The following is a 17,413-nucleotide window of genomic DNA, read 5'->3' on the forward strand; positions in this document are numbered from 1 at the left end:
AGGAACCAGTGTTGCCACAGCTGTGGCACAGGTGACAAGTGCAGCTCTGATCTGATGCCTGGCCCAGGAACTCCATATGCTGTGGGCTGGCCAAAACAAACTCAATAATGATGTGGAATTCTCTAGTGGCCTAGTAGTTAAAGGACTGAGCATTGCCACTGCTATGCCTCAGACTCAATCCCTGGTCCAGGAACTTCTACATGCTGTGGATGCAGCCAAAATACTACCACCACCACCACTACTACTACTGCTACTGCTGCTGCTGCTGCTACTAATTTATTATCTCTCATGGTTTCTATGGTCAGGAATTTAGACAGAGCACAGTAAGGGCAGCTTAGCTTTACTCTGCAGTGTCTGGGACCCAGCTGGAAAAATCTAAGGCTGGGACCTTGAAACATCATTTGAAGGCTTGTTTCACTCCTGTGTCTGGCAGTTGATGCTGGCTATTGGTGGGAACATGTGGCTTCCTCATGTGGCCTGGGCTTCCTCATAACATGGTGGCTGAATTCCCAGGGTAAGTGCTCTGTGAGCAAGGAAGCCAGATGGACTTCCAGTTGCCTTTGTGATCTAATCTAGGAAGTCAAGTGGTGGCACTTCTTCCATTTCTCCTATTGGCTGAGGCACTTACAAAGGTCCATTCAGGCTCAGGGGGAGGGAACATAGACTCCCATCTCTTTTTGAAGGAATGTCAATGTCATATTGCAGGAAGAGCATATGGGATGGAATATGTTAGTTGCACTTATCTTTGGAAAATGCAATCTGCCCACATTGTTTGTCTTTTAATTTTCTTACTCATTTTTTTCAGATTCCAAAAATAACATGTGCTCATTGTAAGAAAAAAAAATTCAATAAAAATCCAGAATTTGTACACCAAACTGGATTTCCTCGCCCACTTTACTATCTCAATCCCTCTCCCTAGAGATAACCACTCTTAACAGATTGATGTGCATTTTTCCTACTATATGCACTATTTAAAAAAATTAACTATACACATTATTCCACAACTTGTTTTTACTCATTACTATGTGATAAACAGTTCCACATTAGTATATATAAAAAAACCTAATTCTTTCTAATGCTAGTTGTCGTAGTATAGTGGTACCATGACTTATTTAATCAGTCTTCTATTGGTGGACATTTAAGGTGTTAAATTAAAAAAAAAAACTATTGCAAATTAATGATTCAATGAACCTCCTTATACTGGGTCATACTAGGTATCTTAAAAATGGAATTGTTCTGTTCAAAGAGTATATAGGATACTACTTCTCAATGCAAATAGGAGGTTTTTTTTTTACATTTTGTATCTTTTTTATTGTTACATTTCGTATCATTATTATAAGATAAATTTACACTAGGCAGGATACACTTTTTTCTTTGCAAATGGACAAGTTTCCCTAGCCTTAAAATGAAGAAAAGAAACGTTTGTTCTTAGGTGAAGACGATGCTTATAAGCTTCAAAGGGAACTTTCCATTTATTTAGAAAATGATGAGTGACAGGAAGTAGGTGGTTATGAACAGAGGGGGTGGATTTCCTTTAATGTTTTTAGCTCCGGCTGATATGGACTTGAATGTGGATTCTTCAAAGTTCACATTGACATTTTGAGGGAGGTGTATCAGAAGGTGTTAGCAAACAGGAAACCAACTTGAGGCAAAAAAAAAAACAAAAAAAACAAAAAAAACAAAAATCCCAAAGTGTTATGTGTGACCCAAAGTGAATAATGAAGGCGCTACTCTCCGTACAGATGTGATATATGGATATACAGTGGATTCCAATAATACGCCCACCTATCATCCATCCTTTGTTCACAGGTGGCTAATCTGTAAGTTATCTTCTTACAGAGATGGGTTATTAAACACTTCTTTGCTGGGAATGAAGTTCTGACACATGCCACAACACAGATGAACTTTGAGGACACGATGCTAAGTGAAATAAGCCATATGTAAAAAGGACAAATATTGTCTGATTTCACTTATATGAAGTATCTTGAAGAAGCACATTCATAGAGACAGAAAGTAGGTTAGAGGTTACCACTTGCTGGGAGTAGAGGGGAGTGGGGAGTTACTGCTTTAGTGGGTACAGAGTCTCTGTTTAGGATGATGAAAAAGTTTTGGAAATAGCAATAATGGTGGCATAACCTGATGGATATAATTAATGCCACTGAACTATACACTTAAAAATAGTTTAAATGGCACATTTTATATCTATTTCCAGCCCCACCCCCCACCAAAAAGACCAAAAAATCTTTTGCTGAAACAGGAGAGATTGGGGCTCTGTCAGTGTTCTCATGGGTTTGCCTTCCCTTTTGTTTTTAAAAGAACAACCTCTATTTTTAGGGATTTTCACACAAAGGCTCATGTGGGCGTGGGAAGTACTCCCAGCTGCCCTCCTGTTTCTCAGAAGCCCACATGGAGGCCTAGCAAGTTATTTCAGGCTTAGGAAATATGCCAGATTGGAAATAGAGATAATTTGATCTCTCTGTATGTTAATGTCTTTTTTTTCCGGCAAGCTGAAGCCCTGGAAACCCTACTTCATGCCCCACTCCTCCAAGCCGGCTCTGGGAATTGCTGAAGGTGACCAGGGTAGTGCCTCCCACCCCGCAGCATGCAGGAGGGCACTTCCTTGGCAAAAGAATTACACTGCTGCGAGTCTGAGGGTCCCCTGGTTGCGTGGCCGCTGCACTTAGGGATCCTTGGAGCGCAGTCTCAGTCTCTTGTTCAGATGCTTCTGCACCTGCCCAGGGGGTGCGCACCCGTGGGAGCCGCGGGCTCCCCCGCTTCCCAGATTTTCTCACTCCTGCGTGCAGTGTTACTGCGCAGGTCCTTAGAAGGAGCTGCAGTGAGTTAGGCTCGCGTTCTATCCTCCCAGTCCCAGGGTTGGGCACCTCAGTGAGGTGCGGTGAACGAGTCGTCCGTCGGAGGCGGTGGTAGCAGCGGCTGTTTAAGTCTGAGAATTGGCAGATCCTCCCCTGATTCGGGGCCCCCCGCCAGTCCCTACCCCTGTTAAGACTGCGGTCCCCTTCTGGGAGCCCTTCTGGGCGGCGTGGGCTGTGCGGGTACCACCCTTGGGGAGGGGAAGTGTCTGCAGCCCACTCCCTCTCTACCTGGATCCGAGACTCCCGGCGGGGCGGCCGGAGCCCGGGCGGAACGCCTCGTCAGCGGGCCAGCTGGGCTCCGCGCAGCCGACACCTGGTCAGCCACGTGGCGGCGGGGCGGGGACGGGGCGGGCCCAGCGCTAGGAACTGGCGTCCCGGGAACAGGTGAGGGCAGACGCCAAGCGGCGGGCGGGCGCGTGGGTGGGTGGGGAGTGTGCAGGGGGCGTCTCAGGGCGGCTTCTCTTCCCGGGGAGCTCTGTTCCGTACTCGGCGGCGGGCCGGCCTGAGTCACCTTCGCCCACTCCCTGCTCAGGTAGACCCCCCCCCCCCCGCCTTCCCCTGGGACACGAGCTTCTCCGCCGGGGCCAGGGGTTCCTGAGAGCTTGGTACTGTGGGTCACAGGATGGAGGGGACGTGCGCTGCGCTGTGTGGGGTTCACGTTAGTGGGGGCGCCAGAGGGACGCGGGTTCCAGCCCTGACCCAGACGCGAGGGGTCAGGGCTCTGGCTCCGGAATGGGTCTCAGTAAGTCTCCAGGTCCTTTCACCACCTGCAGCTAGTTCCACTGAGCCTGTCCGGGACGGAGAGGAGTGGAAAACTGTCCTCAAAGGCTTGGCAGCTAGGCAGTTGGCTCTGACTCCCATATTGAAGGAGCTCAGAGAAAAAGAGAGAGAAGTGTGGGGGGCGGGTGCTGTGGCTTTAAAAGAACAGCAAAGTTTGAGCTCTGGGAGGTTCTGAAGGATGAGTGGCATCTATTTGGGTACCCAAGAGGGAAGGGGATGTTTCCAGATGAAGCAGAACAATGGCCTTTCCTCAGCCAGGGCCTTGTCTGGTTGAGAGGAAGGATGGGTGATAAGGGCTGAGGAGGGAGGAGCCAGCCTGACCGATGGTGTGCTTACCTTCCAGAGGACTCACTGCACCCAGACCACCAGGACCCCCGTTTCCAGGAGAAGGGCCCAGATGTCTCAAGTGCAGGAACTCTTCCACGAAGCAGCCCAGCAGGTAGGCCTGGGTGGTGTGGGGGTCTGTGAGCAAAGGGTCACCAGACAGGAAGCTGACTGGAAGCATTACAGTGCACCGATTTCATTCATTCATTCATTCATGTCTTTTGTCTTTTTAAGGCTGTACCGGTGGCATATGGAGGTTCCCAGGTTAGGGGTCGAATCGGAGCCATAGCTGCCGGCCTACAGCACAGCCACAGCAATGCCAGATCTGAGCCGCGTCTGTGACCTACATCACAGCTCACAGCAACGCCAGATCCTTAACCCACTGAGTAAGGCCAGGGATTGAACCCGTATCCTCATGGATACTAGTCGGGCTCGTCAACCACTGAGCCACGATGGAAACTTATACAGTGGGCTATTTTAAAAGTAATGATCTCAGAAGTTTATTTTGGTATTCCAGTTTAATCAAGAAAATATTACAGCCAATTCCTAACCGTCTATGTGCTAAAAATCATCTTTGGTATTTGTAGTGGATTTAAATCCTGGTCACTCCCCACCCTTCTTCCACCCCACCCCACCCATGGAGGCTTTCCATGAACAAGAGTGAGGATTTGGATAATCTGAACTTTTTTTTTTTTAACTCAATGAATTTTATTAAATTTATAGTTGTACAACCATCATCACAACCTAATTTTACAACATTTCCATCCCAAGCCGCCAGCCCATCCCTCCCCTCCCCATAGTGAATCAAACCAATGTAAGTAGGTGAACTTATTTCTGAAAAAGTCATATATGCTAAAACCAAATAGATTTCTGGATTCCCTGATATCTGCAGGCTTTGTTTTTTCTTTTTTTATCCTCTCACTGTTGATCATTTGTTATAATAAATATTCAGTTCAGGTATGGAGTTGAAGTGGCTTTCCCCAGAAATAGAGAGTTACACCCTTAAAAACAAACCAACCAACCTTACTTAGGTGTTTATCAAGAAGCTGCTTACACCCAGGGTCTTTGCTGTATAATGATCATTCAACCTTGAAGTTTTCACTGTCCCTTGGATTTCTCTCATCTTTGTAGAAAGGGGCAGGAAGGATTTCTGGCATTATAACTGGGGGAGTGAGCCCCCCAAAAGGGGAGAGAATCAACTCATGGCCTCACACAATAGCAGGAGAGCAGGATCCAAAACCCACGGGTCCTGAGACAAAAGCCAGAGGCTGGCAAGGCAGATAGGGCTCAGGACTGAAGGGGAAATCCAGACTGACTAGTTACCCTTTCTTCAAGTGCAAGGATACACATGAAAATGCAGCATGATGGCTGGCAGTTGCTGTGTGCTCAGCAAGAGGTACTGCTTCCCTTTGCTCTGGCCAGCCTGGAGCTGAATCCTGCAGCCAGTACTGAGCTTCTTACACCTACCTGGGAAGTATTCAAACTGCTTAGAAATGAGTGACTGGAGACTCGGAATAGCTTTTCAAAGATATTTCAGAATGCTTGCCCAGAGCTGTTTGCTCCTGGGTGAAAAGGCAATGTTTTTAGTGTGGTTGAGGACCCTTAGAGAAACCTTAATTTAGTTTCATTTGATATTTTATTTAGCTTGACCAGTCTCTCATCATACTTGCCATGCATTTTCTTTGGCTGTGCAAGACTGTACATGTTTATGCACCTAACATATGTTTATAGAAAACTTCCTAAGTAACAAGTCCCATGTTAAGCATGAAAAAATGGAAAACATGAGGCCTTTGTCTCCAGGGGTTCCGAAAAGAAAGCCCTTGGTTCACTCTGTGAGAGGGATCTGTTAAGGCTCAGCTGTGATCTTCTCTTCTCTGTTTAAAACCTTCAGTGGTTCCCCAGGTCCCCTACCCAGAGCTGAAACTCCTTAGCCTAGGCCCTGACCCAGCCTAGGTTTCGAGCTTGGTCCCTTGCGTCTTACTCTTTGTACTCCACCTTCCAGCCAAAGGTCCCTGTTCTCCTGGCTCTGTGCTTGTTGTATCCTTCCCTTATGCTGGTCTTTGCTGATATCTCTCCCTCAGCTGCTTTGTCACTGGAACCCTCCAAGCACCCAAGGCAGTGCCTGGCATTTAAGTGGTCAGTAAATGGTCGCTGACTAACCGAATGAACAAGCAACAGAGAACCACAGTGCAAGTTAAACTGCCATGCGTGCCCTAAGAGAGGGTTCTCTGCGTCTCCTCCCTCTCCCTCCGTCTTGGACCATCGAGGGCTAAGGCAGTATTCAATGTCAAGGCCTTTGGTGTTCATTTCTAGACATCTTTGAAATCCATCCCTTTTCTCCTGACTCCCTGGCACTGTCTTGTCCAACATATCATTTCTCGACTGGATTATGCATCCCTTCCTAACTTCTTTCTCCACATCTCTCTAAAGTGATCCTTTTGTGAAGCACAAATCTGTGCATTTGACTCCTCTGCTGAAGGCTTTCCAATGGCTTCTTACTGCCTTCAGAATTCAGGTCAAACTTCCTTACCTTGGCCTCCCCCACCCCCATCATCCGACTGGCTTCCCCTGCTCTGGCAGCAAGCCTGTCACTGCACTTGCCACGTGGCATTGAAGCGAGCTCCTTCTTTCTGGCTGGCCCTCCAGGAGTTTCCCACGAACTCTTCTCTCCCTTTGCTCCAGGCCTGGAAGTTAGGAATTGTCCTAAGAGCTTTGAGACCCGAAGAACACGGTACTAAGAAGTCCGTGCCCAGTGGGAGGACAGGCCGGAGGTGATACTCCAAACGCTTGGGTTCATGTCTGCTCTTTTCTTGGGAAGTAGCTCTTAGGAGATGTGGGAAGAGTGGGGGTGCTCGTGAGTCAGGGTGAAGAGGGGGAATGAATGGATTCCTGGTTTGAGTTTGCTCGCCTCAGGACCAGATGGGGTAGCTCTGTGTGTGTTTGTTGGTCAGGAACAAGGGGGTCCACTGAGGTGAGGCTGTAGATCTGAGGGTGAATGGTGCTGCCTGGGTTCTCGGCTCTAACTCTTTGTGACTTGGGACAAGTTTCTTAGTCTGGCTAAGTCTTTGTATTCTTGCCTATAAAATGACTACGATGGTAGAACCTACCCTAGAGAATCACGAAGATTACCAGAGCTAATTCATGTAAATATTTGGTATAGTGCTCAGTTCATAGTCAGCATTCTGTAAATGTTGGCTGATAATAAAACTAAGGAGGGGAGCATGTTTTTGGTCCATCAAGCAGTGATATGAATGATTAGAGGGTTCAGTTGGCAAATAAAAGTATGACTCAGCCCAGTGAGGTCAGGTGGAAGACCTGAGTGATTCCCTTGCCCAAAACACTCTGCAAGGTGGACAGTCTTTTGAGGAAGATGGGCTGCTTTCTAGGCCTAGATGGGTCTGCAGTGGTTTGGCAATGTGCATGTGTGTGTGTAGGTGTTTGAGGACCTGCTGAACCTGTGGAGTTCCAGGAGCCTCTGTGCCCAGGCACTTCATTGATATGCAGTGTGGTTTAATGGTGGACTTGAACCTGGGGACCTGAGTTCCAAACTCTGATAGTGCTGGTAGACATGCTGAGTCCTTGGACAACTGTGAGATGGGGTAAGCATACCTGATTTTCAGGGTTCTTATGCCGAATGCTGAAGGATCTGGCCCAGTGCCTGTCACACGGTGAGCGCTAAATACAGTGCATTTTCAGTGATTGGATAAAGCAGATTTCACACTAAAACCCCATCGAGTCAGCTCTTTGTGAAACATGGGGCTGGAAAGCTAAGGAGCAGCTGGTGCCAGAGGGAGAGGAATGGAAGACTAATGACCTTTGATTCTGTGCTTGTCTCCATCAATCACTGGACAGAGAAGACTGGGACAGACCTGGGTGTCAGGAAGAAGAAGCTGGCAGGAGAAATCAGGCAGCCAGAGACAGGGAAAGGTGGCTAATAGACATTGGCGCGAGGTCTGAAGTACGGCAGGATCCAGCATGCCCAGCTGGGAGATGGCGTGAGGAGTCAGCCTAGCTCACTAGGTATTTATTGAGTGCCTGCTTGCCAGGGTCTCCCGCTAGTGCTGGGGACACTAAAACAGAAATCTCCTAATCACTATGGAGTAAGAGATGCCTCCAGCTCATCTGGTAGGCTGTCTTCCTTCTCTCAGGGTTGGATGGTCTCCAGAGGGACTTAAAGAGAAGCTGTGTCATGCCGTGGCCTGAGAACAGGTCACCAGAAGCCAGTTAGCTAGTGCAAGTAACTCATGTGCTGCCTTCTTTATCCAGCCTGGGACTTGAGCTCCAGCAGGAGTGGGTCTGTGAGGACCCTTTTCTAGGAAATCTATGGGGTAAAGTCCGGCTGGCCCGAGCTAATCACCCTAGAGGAAGACCCGACACAGACCCAGGGAATAAGTGCCCACCAGAACGTGGCATTGGGCCCACGTGTGAACCAGGGTGTGAGCCACCTCTGACCCTCTACCCAGACCAACACTGCCAGACTCCCTGCCCTGCCTTTCTCCTCTCTGTCCTCCCCTTATCTCTTCCTGTCGCCTCTGGCCAGTGGCTTACCTAGGTTAGCTTGGCAAGGTAAGAGTGAGAAAGAGTCTGGTCGGGTTGTGTGTGTCTGGTGAACAGGGTGGTGGTACCAGCAAGAGAGGCAGAAAGAAGCAAATATGTTACGAAACAGGGTGGGGTGGTAGGGCAGGGTTGAGTCCTTAGAGATCCTCTGTTCTAGTATCCTTTGCTTAGCTTGTCAAAAAATAATCCCAGAATGAGTTCCTTGGTGGCCTAGAGGGATCCAGCATTGTTACTGCCGTGGTGCAGTTTTGAGCCCTGGCCCAGGGACTTCCACAGAAAGAAAAAATAAAGTGTTGGTTATCCCTGGGAAGATCAGTCTCTCCCTTGGCAAGTAACATTTTTAAGATATCATAGGTCATAAGATAGAGAAAGGAAAAAAAAAAAACATGATTAAATCATTCTGTCTAGCTATAAATGAACATACTAGATGAATTTAAAATTTCTTACTGGAGTTCCTGGCATGGCCCAGCGGAAACGAATCTGAATAGGAACCGTGAGGTTGCTGGTTCGATCCCTGGCCTCACTCATTGGGTTAAGGATCCAGCATTGCTGTGAGCTGTGGTGTAGGCCGGCAGCCATAGCTCCGATTGAACCCCTAGCCTGGGAGCCTCCATATGCCGAGGGTGCAGCCCTAAAAAGCAAAAAGAAAATAAAAATAAAAAAATTTCTGGGAGTTCCCGTCGTGGTGCAGTGGTTAACGAATCCGACTAGGAACCATGAGGTCGCGGGTTCGGTCCCTGCCCTTGCTCAGTGGGTTAACGACGATCCGGCGTTGCCGTGAGCTGTGGTGTAGGTTGCAGACGCGGCTCGGATCCCGCGTTGCTGTGGCTCTGGCGTAGGCCGGTGGCTACAGCTCCGATTCAACCCCTAGCCTGGGAACCTCCATATGCCGCGGAAGTGGCCCAAGAGATAGCAACAACAACAAAAAGACAAAAAAAAAAAAAAAAAATTTCTTACTGCCTGAGGGTACATTTCATCTATGGCCAGATGTAGAAAAATATGCAGTCCTTTCTCTAATTAAATAGTTTGGGCTTTGCAAGGAGAAACCTAGATGCTGTGTTAATGACTCTGAAGCACTTTTCTTGTAATTTGAGGAAGGAGCCACTAGGCGGTGCTTAGACTCTGGTTGGCCTGATTGAATAACCCTGCTTCCTAAAGAAGTGGATAACTGAATTTTAACTTATTTTCCTAGTCATTTAGTACTTTCTCTAACCAGAATATATCTCTTCAGGATAATAGTTTAAACACTAGATATATCTGTATTCATAGAACAATATCAAATAATTGTAAGATTTAAAGAACTATACATACTTGTATATAATTCAGTATCTCTTTTTGCTCCTTAATCATTATCAAGTATAATGTAATCTAATTCTTAAAATTTCTCTTTCTTTCCTTCTGAGTTTAACACTTATGGTCAAAAGACTGGTGGTTGTAGAGATGGTGGTAGGCTTCAGCAGCTTGGCCTGGACAGTCTTCAGAGGCAGTACCTTTTCTGGCTTGGATGTCTAAATTGGGCTTGTTGTCATCACCACTTCTCAGAAGAAACATTTCCTTTGTTTTCATTTTGGTGTGTGAATGTTTTCTTCTTTACATGAACAGGCATAAAGAAAGAAAAATAGTGGAGTAAAAACCACTGATCTGTGTAAAAAATTAATGACATTCTTTTCCCAATCTGCAGATAGCTTGTAAGTCACCTCCATAGTTCCTGTCAGCAGGATTTAGGTGCTTACCAATGAACTTGAAGCCAGGGTGGCCCAGCAACCCTCATTTCACCAAAAATAGTTATGTCCATTCCAGGTGATAAATTTGCTCTAAAGTGAATCTCAGTGTTCATAAAACTTAGAGATCTGTGACTCATTTTAAGTAATGTTCCCTTTTTATTTTAGGCAATTACCAGTTTAAAAAAAAAACAAAACACCCCATTGGAGTTCCTGCCATGGCACAAAGGGATCCTTGGAAGTCCTAGGACGGAGGTTCGATCCCTGGCCTGGCACAGTGGCTTAAGGATCCAGCATTGCTGCAGCTGCAGCTTGGGTTGCAACTGCTGCTCGGATCTGATCCCTGCCCCAGGAACGCCATATGTCACAGCACAGCAAAAAAAAGAGAAAGAGAAAGAAAAGAAAAGAAACCCAACCCACCTAGCAAAAGCAAATTCTAACTAAAAAAAGATACACAGATTTTACAGAGAGTCATTAATTTTACCAAAGGTTTAAGTAGCCTGCTCAACCAATACATTTAAAGTGTAGCTCAAATCACAGGCATCTTTTAGTGAATCCAGTCACTGCATTATATGAAGTCGAGTTAATAAATTGTTAACTTGAGGTCAGCATTTCATTTTTCAAATATTTCTAATAATGTGATAAATTTTTCTTCAGATAAAAAATGTTAGTATTTTTATTGTAGAAGAACCATATGCACGCATTAAATTTTTTTTTTAAGGAAGAAAATAATATAAAATTAAAAGCTTTCTTTCTTTCTTTACCACATTTCCCCAGAGACAGTCACTAATAGCTTCTGGTTTTTGTTTTCTCTAGTGGTTATCATTATAGCTTTAAATAATTTATTTATTCCTCGACTTCTTGACAAAGTTATCAATTTATTACCAGTTTACTTGTTGCTTCCTGAAAGGAGAAAAGGGGATATTGGCACATTTACTCTTTCTTCCATTTCTCTCATCCTATTTCTAATTGTTTGTCAGTTGGATTATTATTTTTTACATTGTCAAGGTTTATAAAATGTATATATTTTTCTGTCGTAACGAACATCAACATGCTTCTTAGAGTGGGTTATAAAATTTATAAATCTGTAAAAGCATTTACAATAGTAAGATATAGAGGATGTGTTTGACTGAATAACCAAGTGATGTTAGTAGACTCATGGAGGAGAAAACACAAACCTATGTCATTAAAGCTGTGCTGCTTCTGAGCAATATGGTCTTATTATCATTATTTCCCCCCCAAGTTTCCTTTAGTTCTTCTGGTTCATGTGCAGTTGCTGCTGTTTCTTATACACCATGTCACCTTTTTGGGGGAGTGTGATTCTCTTATCTTTGGGTGACAGAAATTTTTTTCATATATGTTTCAGTGGCAGTAAATTGCTCTTCGTAATCATAGAAATAGGGGAGGCCAAACTGTTTTCGTTTATGTCACAACCAACATTTTACACCAGATTGGATGCAGAAGTAGGTATGAGAACCCAGCTGTCTTCTCTCAAGCCAGGCACTAAAATGGTTTGCAAAATGTATTATAAGGCCTTTCTTTTCACTAAATGTTTTTGTTTGGGAAAGTAGTTATTTTTCATGCAACTATGTGACTCATTTTAACAGGTAATGGGCTTATTATTGTTATGTTTAAATGATTAATAAGGAGTTCCTGTTGTGGCTCAGCGAGTTAAGGACCCGACATTGTTTCTGTGAGGATGTGGGGCCTATCCCTGGCCTTGCGCAGGGGGTTAAGGATCTGGCATTGCTACAAGCTGTGGCATAGGTCACAGATGCGGCTCAGATCCGGTGTTGCTGTGGCTGTGGTGTAGGCCACAGCTGCACCTCCCCTGGCCTGGGAACTTCCATATGCCACAGGGACAGCTGTAAAAAGAAAAAAAAAAAAAAAAAAGATTAATAAATATTTTGAAATATCTCCCTTTAAACTTCTAATATGCTAAATATTGATAGTTATAACGCATATAAACAAAAGCTCTTTAGGGTCCTCAGTAATTTTTAAAAATCTAAAGAGGCCTGGATATCAAAAAGTTTGAGAATGGCTGCTCTAGGTATTAAATATACATTTAAAAATTTTCACAGTTTATTTAGAGTTCATATTGTATACCTCAATGTAAAATGTAGGAACTTGGCAATCACAAAGGCCTCTTTACCAACCCAGCCCTCCAGGCTTTTCTGCTAGATGTGCCATATGTGTTACTTCCGTTTACATGATAAAGCCTCCAAGATAACGTTAGGGCCAGTGATTGAGGCAGCCTCTGTCCGCTCCCAGCATTCACAGGCTCTGAACCTGGAACTTCTCAGGTCCTTCCCTGATGGTAGCCCTTGTTATTTTCCCTTTCTAGTTATATCTATAATGTCATGCTTAAAAAAATAAACAAAAACCAGAGTTCCCTCGTGGCTCAACTGGTTAAGAACCCGACTAGTGTCCATGAGGATGCGGGTTTGATCCCTGGCCTCGCTCAGTGCATTAAACAATTCTGTGTTGCTGTGGCTGTAGTGTAGGCCACTGGCGACGACTCCACTTCAGCCCCTAGCCTGGGAAGCTCCATATGCTGAGGGTGCAGCCCTAAAAAGACCAACCAGCAAACAAACCCCAGCACATCCTTTCTGTCATGGTCACGGTTATTTGGAAGGTAGGAAAGTGCATTTTCCTGTCTTATGTCAGTTTCTAAAGCACATTTTCTTCATTCATTTATTGACTCAACTAACACATTTAGGAAGTTTCTGTTCATGTTGGGCACTAGGGGTATAAGAGTGAACAAACTGTTTTTTATTTGTCTGGACTTCTTTTTTCTTTTGCATTTTAGGGCTACACCCATGGCATATGGAAGTTCCCAGGCTAGGGGTCGAATCGGATCTGCTGGCCTACACCACAGCCATAACAATGCAGGATCCGAGCTGCATCTGTGACCTACACCACAGCACATGGCAACGCTGGATCTTTAACCCGCTGAGCAAAGCCAGGGATCAAACCCGCATGCTCATGGATACTAGTCAGCTTCATTATTGCTGAGCCACAGTGGGAATTTGCCTTTTAAAAAATAAAAACTGGAGTTCCCTTGCAGCGCAGTAGGCTAAGGATTTGGTGTTGTCATTAAAGTGGCTTGGGCCAGGAACTTCCCCATGCTGTGGGTATGGCCAAAAAAATTGCTTTTATTGAAGCCATTACTTATTTAGTTTTGAAATTTTGACAACATTTCACACTCATAGAAACTTGCTGTAGTACAAAGAACCCCATACACTCTTTAAAAAACATTATTTAGTTGAAGTATAGTTGATTTACAATGTTGTGTTAATTTCTGGTGTACAGCATAGTCATTCTGTTATACATACACACACACGTGTTCTTTTTCATGTTCGTTTCCATTATGGTTTATTACATGAGACTGAATAGAGTTCTCTGTGCTGTGCGGTAGGACCTTGTTGGTTATCCATCCTGTTTGTAATAGTTTGCCTCTGCTAATCCCGAACTCCCACTCCTTCCCTTCTTCACCCCCCTTGGCAACCACAAATCTGGAGAACCTCACACACTCTTGATTCAGATTTATTGGTTTTTAACATTTTGTTCTTTTGCGTTGTTATTTTTATTTATTTTTTTATTTTTTTACCCCCCAGGGCCACACTTGAGGCACATGGAAGTTCCCAGGCCAGGGGTCCAATTGAAGGTACAGCTGCCGGCCTATATCACAGCCACAGCAACACCAGATCCGAGCCGCGTCCATGACCCACACCACAGCTCATGGCAACGCCAGATCCTCACCCCACTGAACAAGGCCAGGGATCGAACCCTCAACCTCATGGTTCCTAGTCGGATCCGCCTCCACTGTGCCATGACAGGAACTCCTGCTTTGTTATTTTTGTGTGTGCTCTCTCTCTCTAAATATATATATACATATACCTACACACATTTCTATTCCATATACATAATACATATTATATTCTACAATGTATATACTTTCCCAAATCATTGGAAAGTAGTTTGTAGACATCATGTCCCCTTATCCATAAATATTTCAGTGTCTCTTTCCTAAGAACAGGACTTTGCTTTTACCCAACCACAGTACATTTATGAAGATCAAGACGTTTAACTGATAGACCCTATTATCTAATCTACAGTTTTACATTCCACTTTTGCCATTTATCCTGCTAATATCCTATAGCTTTTTCCCTGGCCCAGGATCGAATCCAGGGTCACTCAGTGTATTTAGTCATCACGCCTCTTTGGTCTCCTTTAATCTGGAACAGTTCCTTAGCCTTTTTTTATCTTTCATGACCTTGACATTTTTTTGCAAAAACACAGGCCAGTTATTTTGTAGAATGTTCCTCAGTTTGGGACATGATCCCTTATGATTAGATTCAGGTTTTGCAGTTTTGGCAGAAACCCTTAGAGTGATATTGTGTTTCTTTCCAGACACGATATCAGGAGGTACAGGGTTTCCGCTTGTCTCATCACTGGTAATGTTAACTTTGGTGTTACTTATTTAAGGTGGTGTCCACTAGGTTAATCCACTCTAAAGTTTACTAATTTTCACTTCATATTTAATAAATAATTTGTTGGGGATACTTTGAGACTCTGGAAATATGCTGATCCTCATCGGTCTTTTACCCATGAGCTTTTGGCTCCATTGATGATTCTTGGCAAAAGCAGTTACTTCTGTGATGGTTGCTCAAATGGTGATTTTTCTTTTCTTTTTTATTTTTTTGTCTTTTCCTAGGGCCCCATCCGGGGCATATGGAGGTTCCCAGGCTAGGGGTCGAATCGGAGCTGTAGCCGCCAGCCTACACCACAGCCACAGCAATGCCAGATCCAAACTGCATCTGCAACCTACACCACAGCTCATGGCAATGCCGGATCCTTAATCCACTGAGCGAGGCCAGGGATCAAACCCGCAACCTCATGGTTCCTAGTCAGATTGGTTAACCACTGAACCACGATGGGAACTCCAAAATGGTGATTTTTTTTCTGACACCATCGCTCCGTCTACATGTTTTAGTTGGTCTTCTATAAAGAAGGATTTTTCTTCCTTCCTCTTATTTAAATTTGTTCATTTGCTTATGTCTGTATGGACTCAGATTCTTATTTTTTTCCATGAGCATTCTATTGCTATTATTACTGACTTTGATGCTCAGATTGTTACAGATTTGGCCAGGGGGTGCCCCTTCAAGTTGGCTTCTATGTCCTTATAATACATCTTCATCATTTTGGGGAGCACTTACTTACTTTTTGGCACAAAGTGTTCTTGGCTCATTTTGTACTTTTTCTGTCCCAGACCTGAATCAGCCATTTCTCCAAAGCGCTCTGGCTCCTTAAAGTCAGAAATGGTATTTAGGGACCAACATCTGAGTGCCAGGTATGTTCATTGCTACTGGGGTACCCTGACTCATAAACCCTTTTAGTGGACACAGAGAAGGAATGTATATATTTACCTAGCTCTGAATCTTTCTCTATATAATAAAAACTATAAATTCAAACTGATACCTCTAATTTTATCACCCTAGGGTTCATTCTTCTATTCTCTTTCCTTAGTTGTAACTGCCTTCTCCAACAGTAAGAAACTTGGTTCCCATTCACTATATTTACTGATTTGCTAATTCATGTAAAATAGATTCAGAAGTGCTAGTTCCTTCCCCTGCAGAAAAACAAACTTTCTATCTAGAATTTAGATTAGTTTGTAGTTATTTATTTTTAGACTGAGAGCACATGGTCAAAGTGTTTTGTTCAAAAGGTATTCTGGGAGTTCCTGTTGTGGCTCAGTGGTAACGAACCGGACTAGTAGCCAGGAGGGACATGGGTTCAAGCCCTGGCCTTGCTCAGTGGGTTAAAGATCTGACATTGTCATGAGCTGTGGTGTAGGACACAGACAAAGCCCAGATCCTGCATGCTGTGGCTGTGGGGTAGGCTGGCAGCTGTAGCTCTGATTTGACCCATATCCTAGGAACCTCTATATGCAGCAGATGCAGCTCTAAAAAGAAAAAAAAATTAAAAAAGTTATTCTCATTTTTTCCCACTTTCATTGTTGTCATGTTACTTGTTAGAAATACAGTTAGGTTAATTTGTTTCTCTTTGTAGATTTAAAATTTTCTTTGTCATCCTGTTGATTAGATTTGATTTTGTTTGAGTTTGAGTATGTAAAACATTAATGTGATTCCAAAAGTCAAAAGTACTCAGTACATTAGAATTCTTACACAGGTATATTGTTTGATCCACTGAAGACCCAGATGAATAAATCTTTTTGCTGGTGGTTGTTAGCTGGTTTGCCTGTTACTAGGGGAAGGCATTAGGGTTTGCGTTTCCCTTCCTGGTTGTTAAGATAGTCTTTCTTTCTTTCTTTTCTTTTTCTTTCTTTTTTTTTTTTTTGGTCTTTTTAGGGCCACACCGTGGCATATGGAAGTTCCCAGACTAGGTGTCAAATCGAGCTGTAGCTGCCAGCCTACATCACAGCCACAGTAACAGCAGATCCAAGTTGCATCTGTGACCTACACCACAGCTCACAGCAATGCCAGATCCTTAACCCACTGAGCGAGGCCAGGGATCAAACTCACGTCCTCATGGATACTAGTCAGATTCGTTTCTGTTGAGCCACGACGGGAACTCCCCCAGGTATACTTTCTAATGGCAGCCCAAGTCCTGCAGGAGAGGCTCTGTTGCTTTGCCAAGGAAGCAGAAAGGGAAGAGAAAGCTCTTGTTTAGGTGGCCATGGCATTGCTGCTGTGGGAGTTTGTGATCTGTGGGGTGGTGTCAGGTGTCCAGAGCACTGTGTCTTTGGGCTCTGCATTCTGAGCCCAGAAGTGGCTACTTTGTGGGGATGAGTTGCCGTGTGGTTCTGGCAGGCAGAACTCCATCAGGGATTCCCATCAGCATCAACGTTTTCACGGCAGCTGAGGGTCTTGCCGCTGCTGGGTCTGTGTGGCTGAGAGACCAGGATGTGCCTTAGGAGATTTCCAGCACTGGTCCAGGACGAGGCGGCCCAGGATGGAGAAACCACAGGCCAAGGAACTATTGTTAGGGAGACACTGCCTTTCGGACTGGTTCTGTGCAGAAGAGATCCACACAGTCACAAAGATCTCACATTTCCTGGAATGATTAAATCAATATTGACGAAGGGTGCTGCCCAGATTTGAATCCAGGAAATCAGACTTTGACCAGTCCACACGG

At 44.6% G+C, this 17,413-nt stretch overlaps 1 protein-coding gene across 2 annotated transcripts in view; it reads left to right on the plus strand.

The window, feature by feature from the left end:
• SLC12A8 (solute carrier family 12 member 8) overlaps nucleotides 3,190-17,413 on the plus strand; it is a 143,402-nt gene continuing 129,178 nt past the window's right edge. Inside the window, exons 1-2 of one of the 2 annotated variants that reach the window (XM_021070218.1) lie at nucleotides 3,190-3,257; nucleotides 3,997-4,092. In XM_021070218.1, coding sequence (XP_020925877.1) covers nucleotides 4,051-4,092 — 42 coding nt within the window. In that variant the 5' untranslated portion in view covers nucleotides 3,190-3,257; nucleotides 3,997-4,050. Of the gene's footprint in view, nucleotides 3,258-3,289; nucleotides 3,406-3,996; nucleotides 4,093-17,413 lie in introns of those variants that run through there. The other variant, XM_021070217.1, reaches the window with a different exon arrangement.

Source organism: Sus scrofa, chromosome 13 (genome assembly GCF_000003025.6).
Source record: "Sus scrofa isolate TJ Tabasco breed Duroc chromosome 13, Sscrofa11.1, whole genome shotgun sequence".
Classification (NCBI taxonomy): Eukaryota; Metazoa; Chordata; class Mammalia; order Artiodactyla; family Suidae; genus Sus; species Sus scrofa.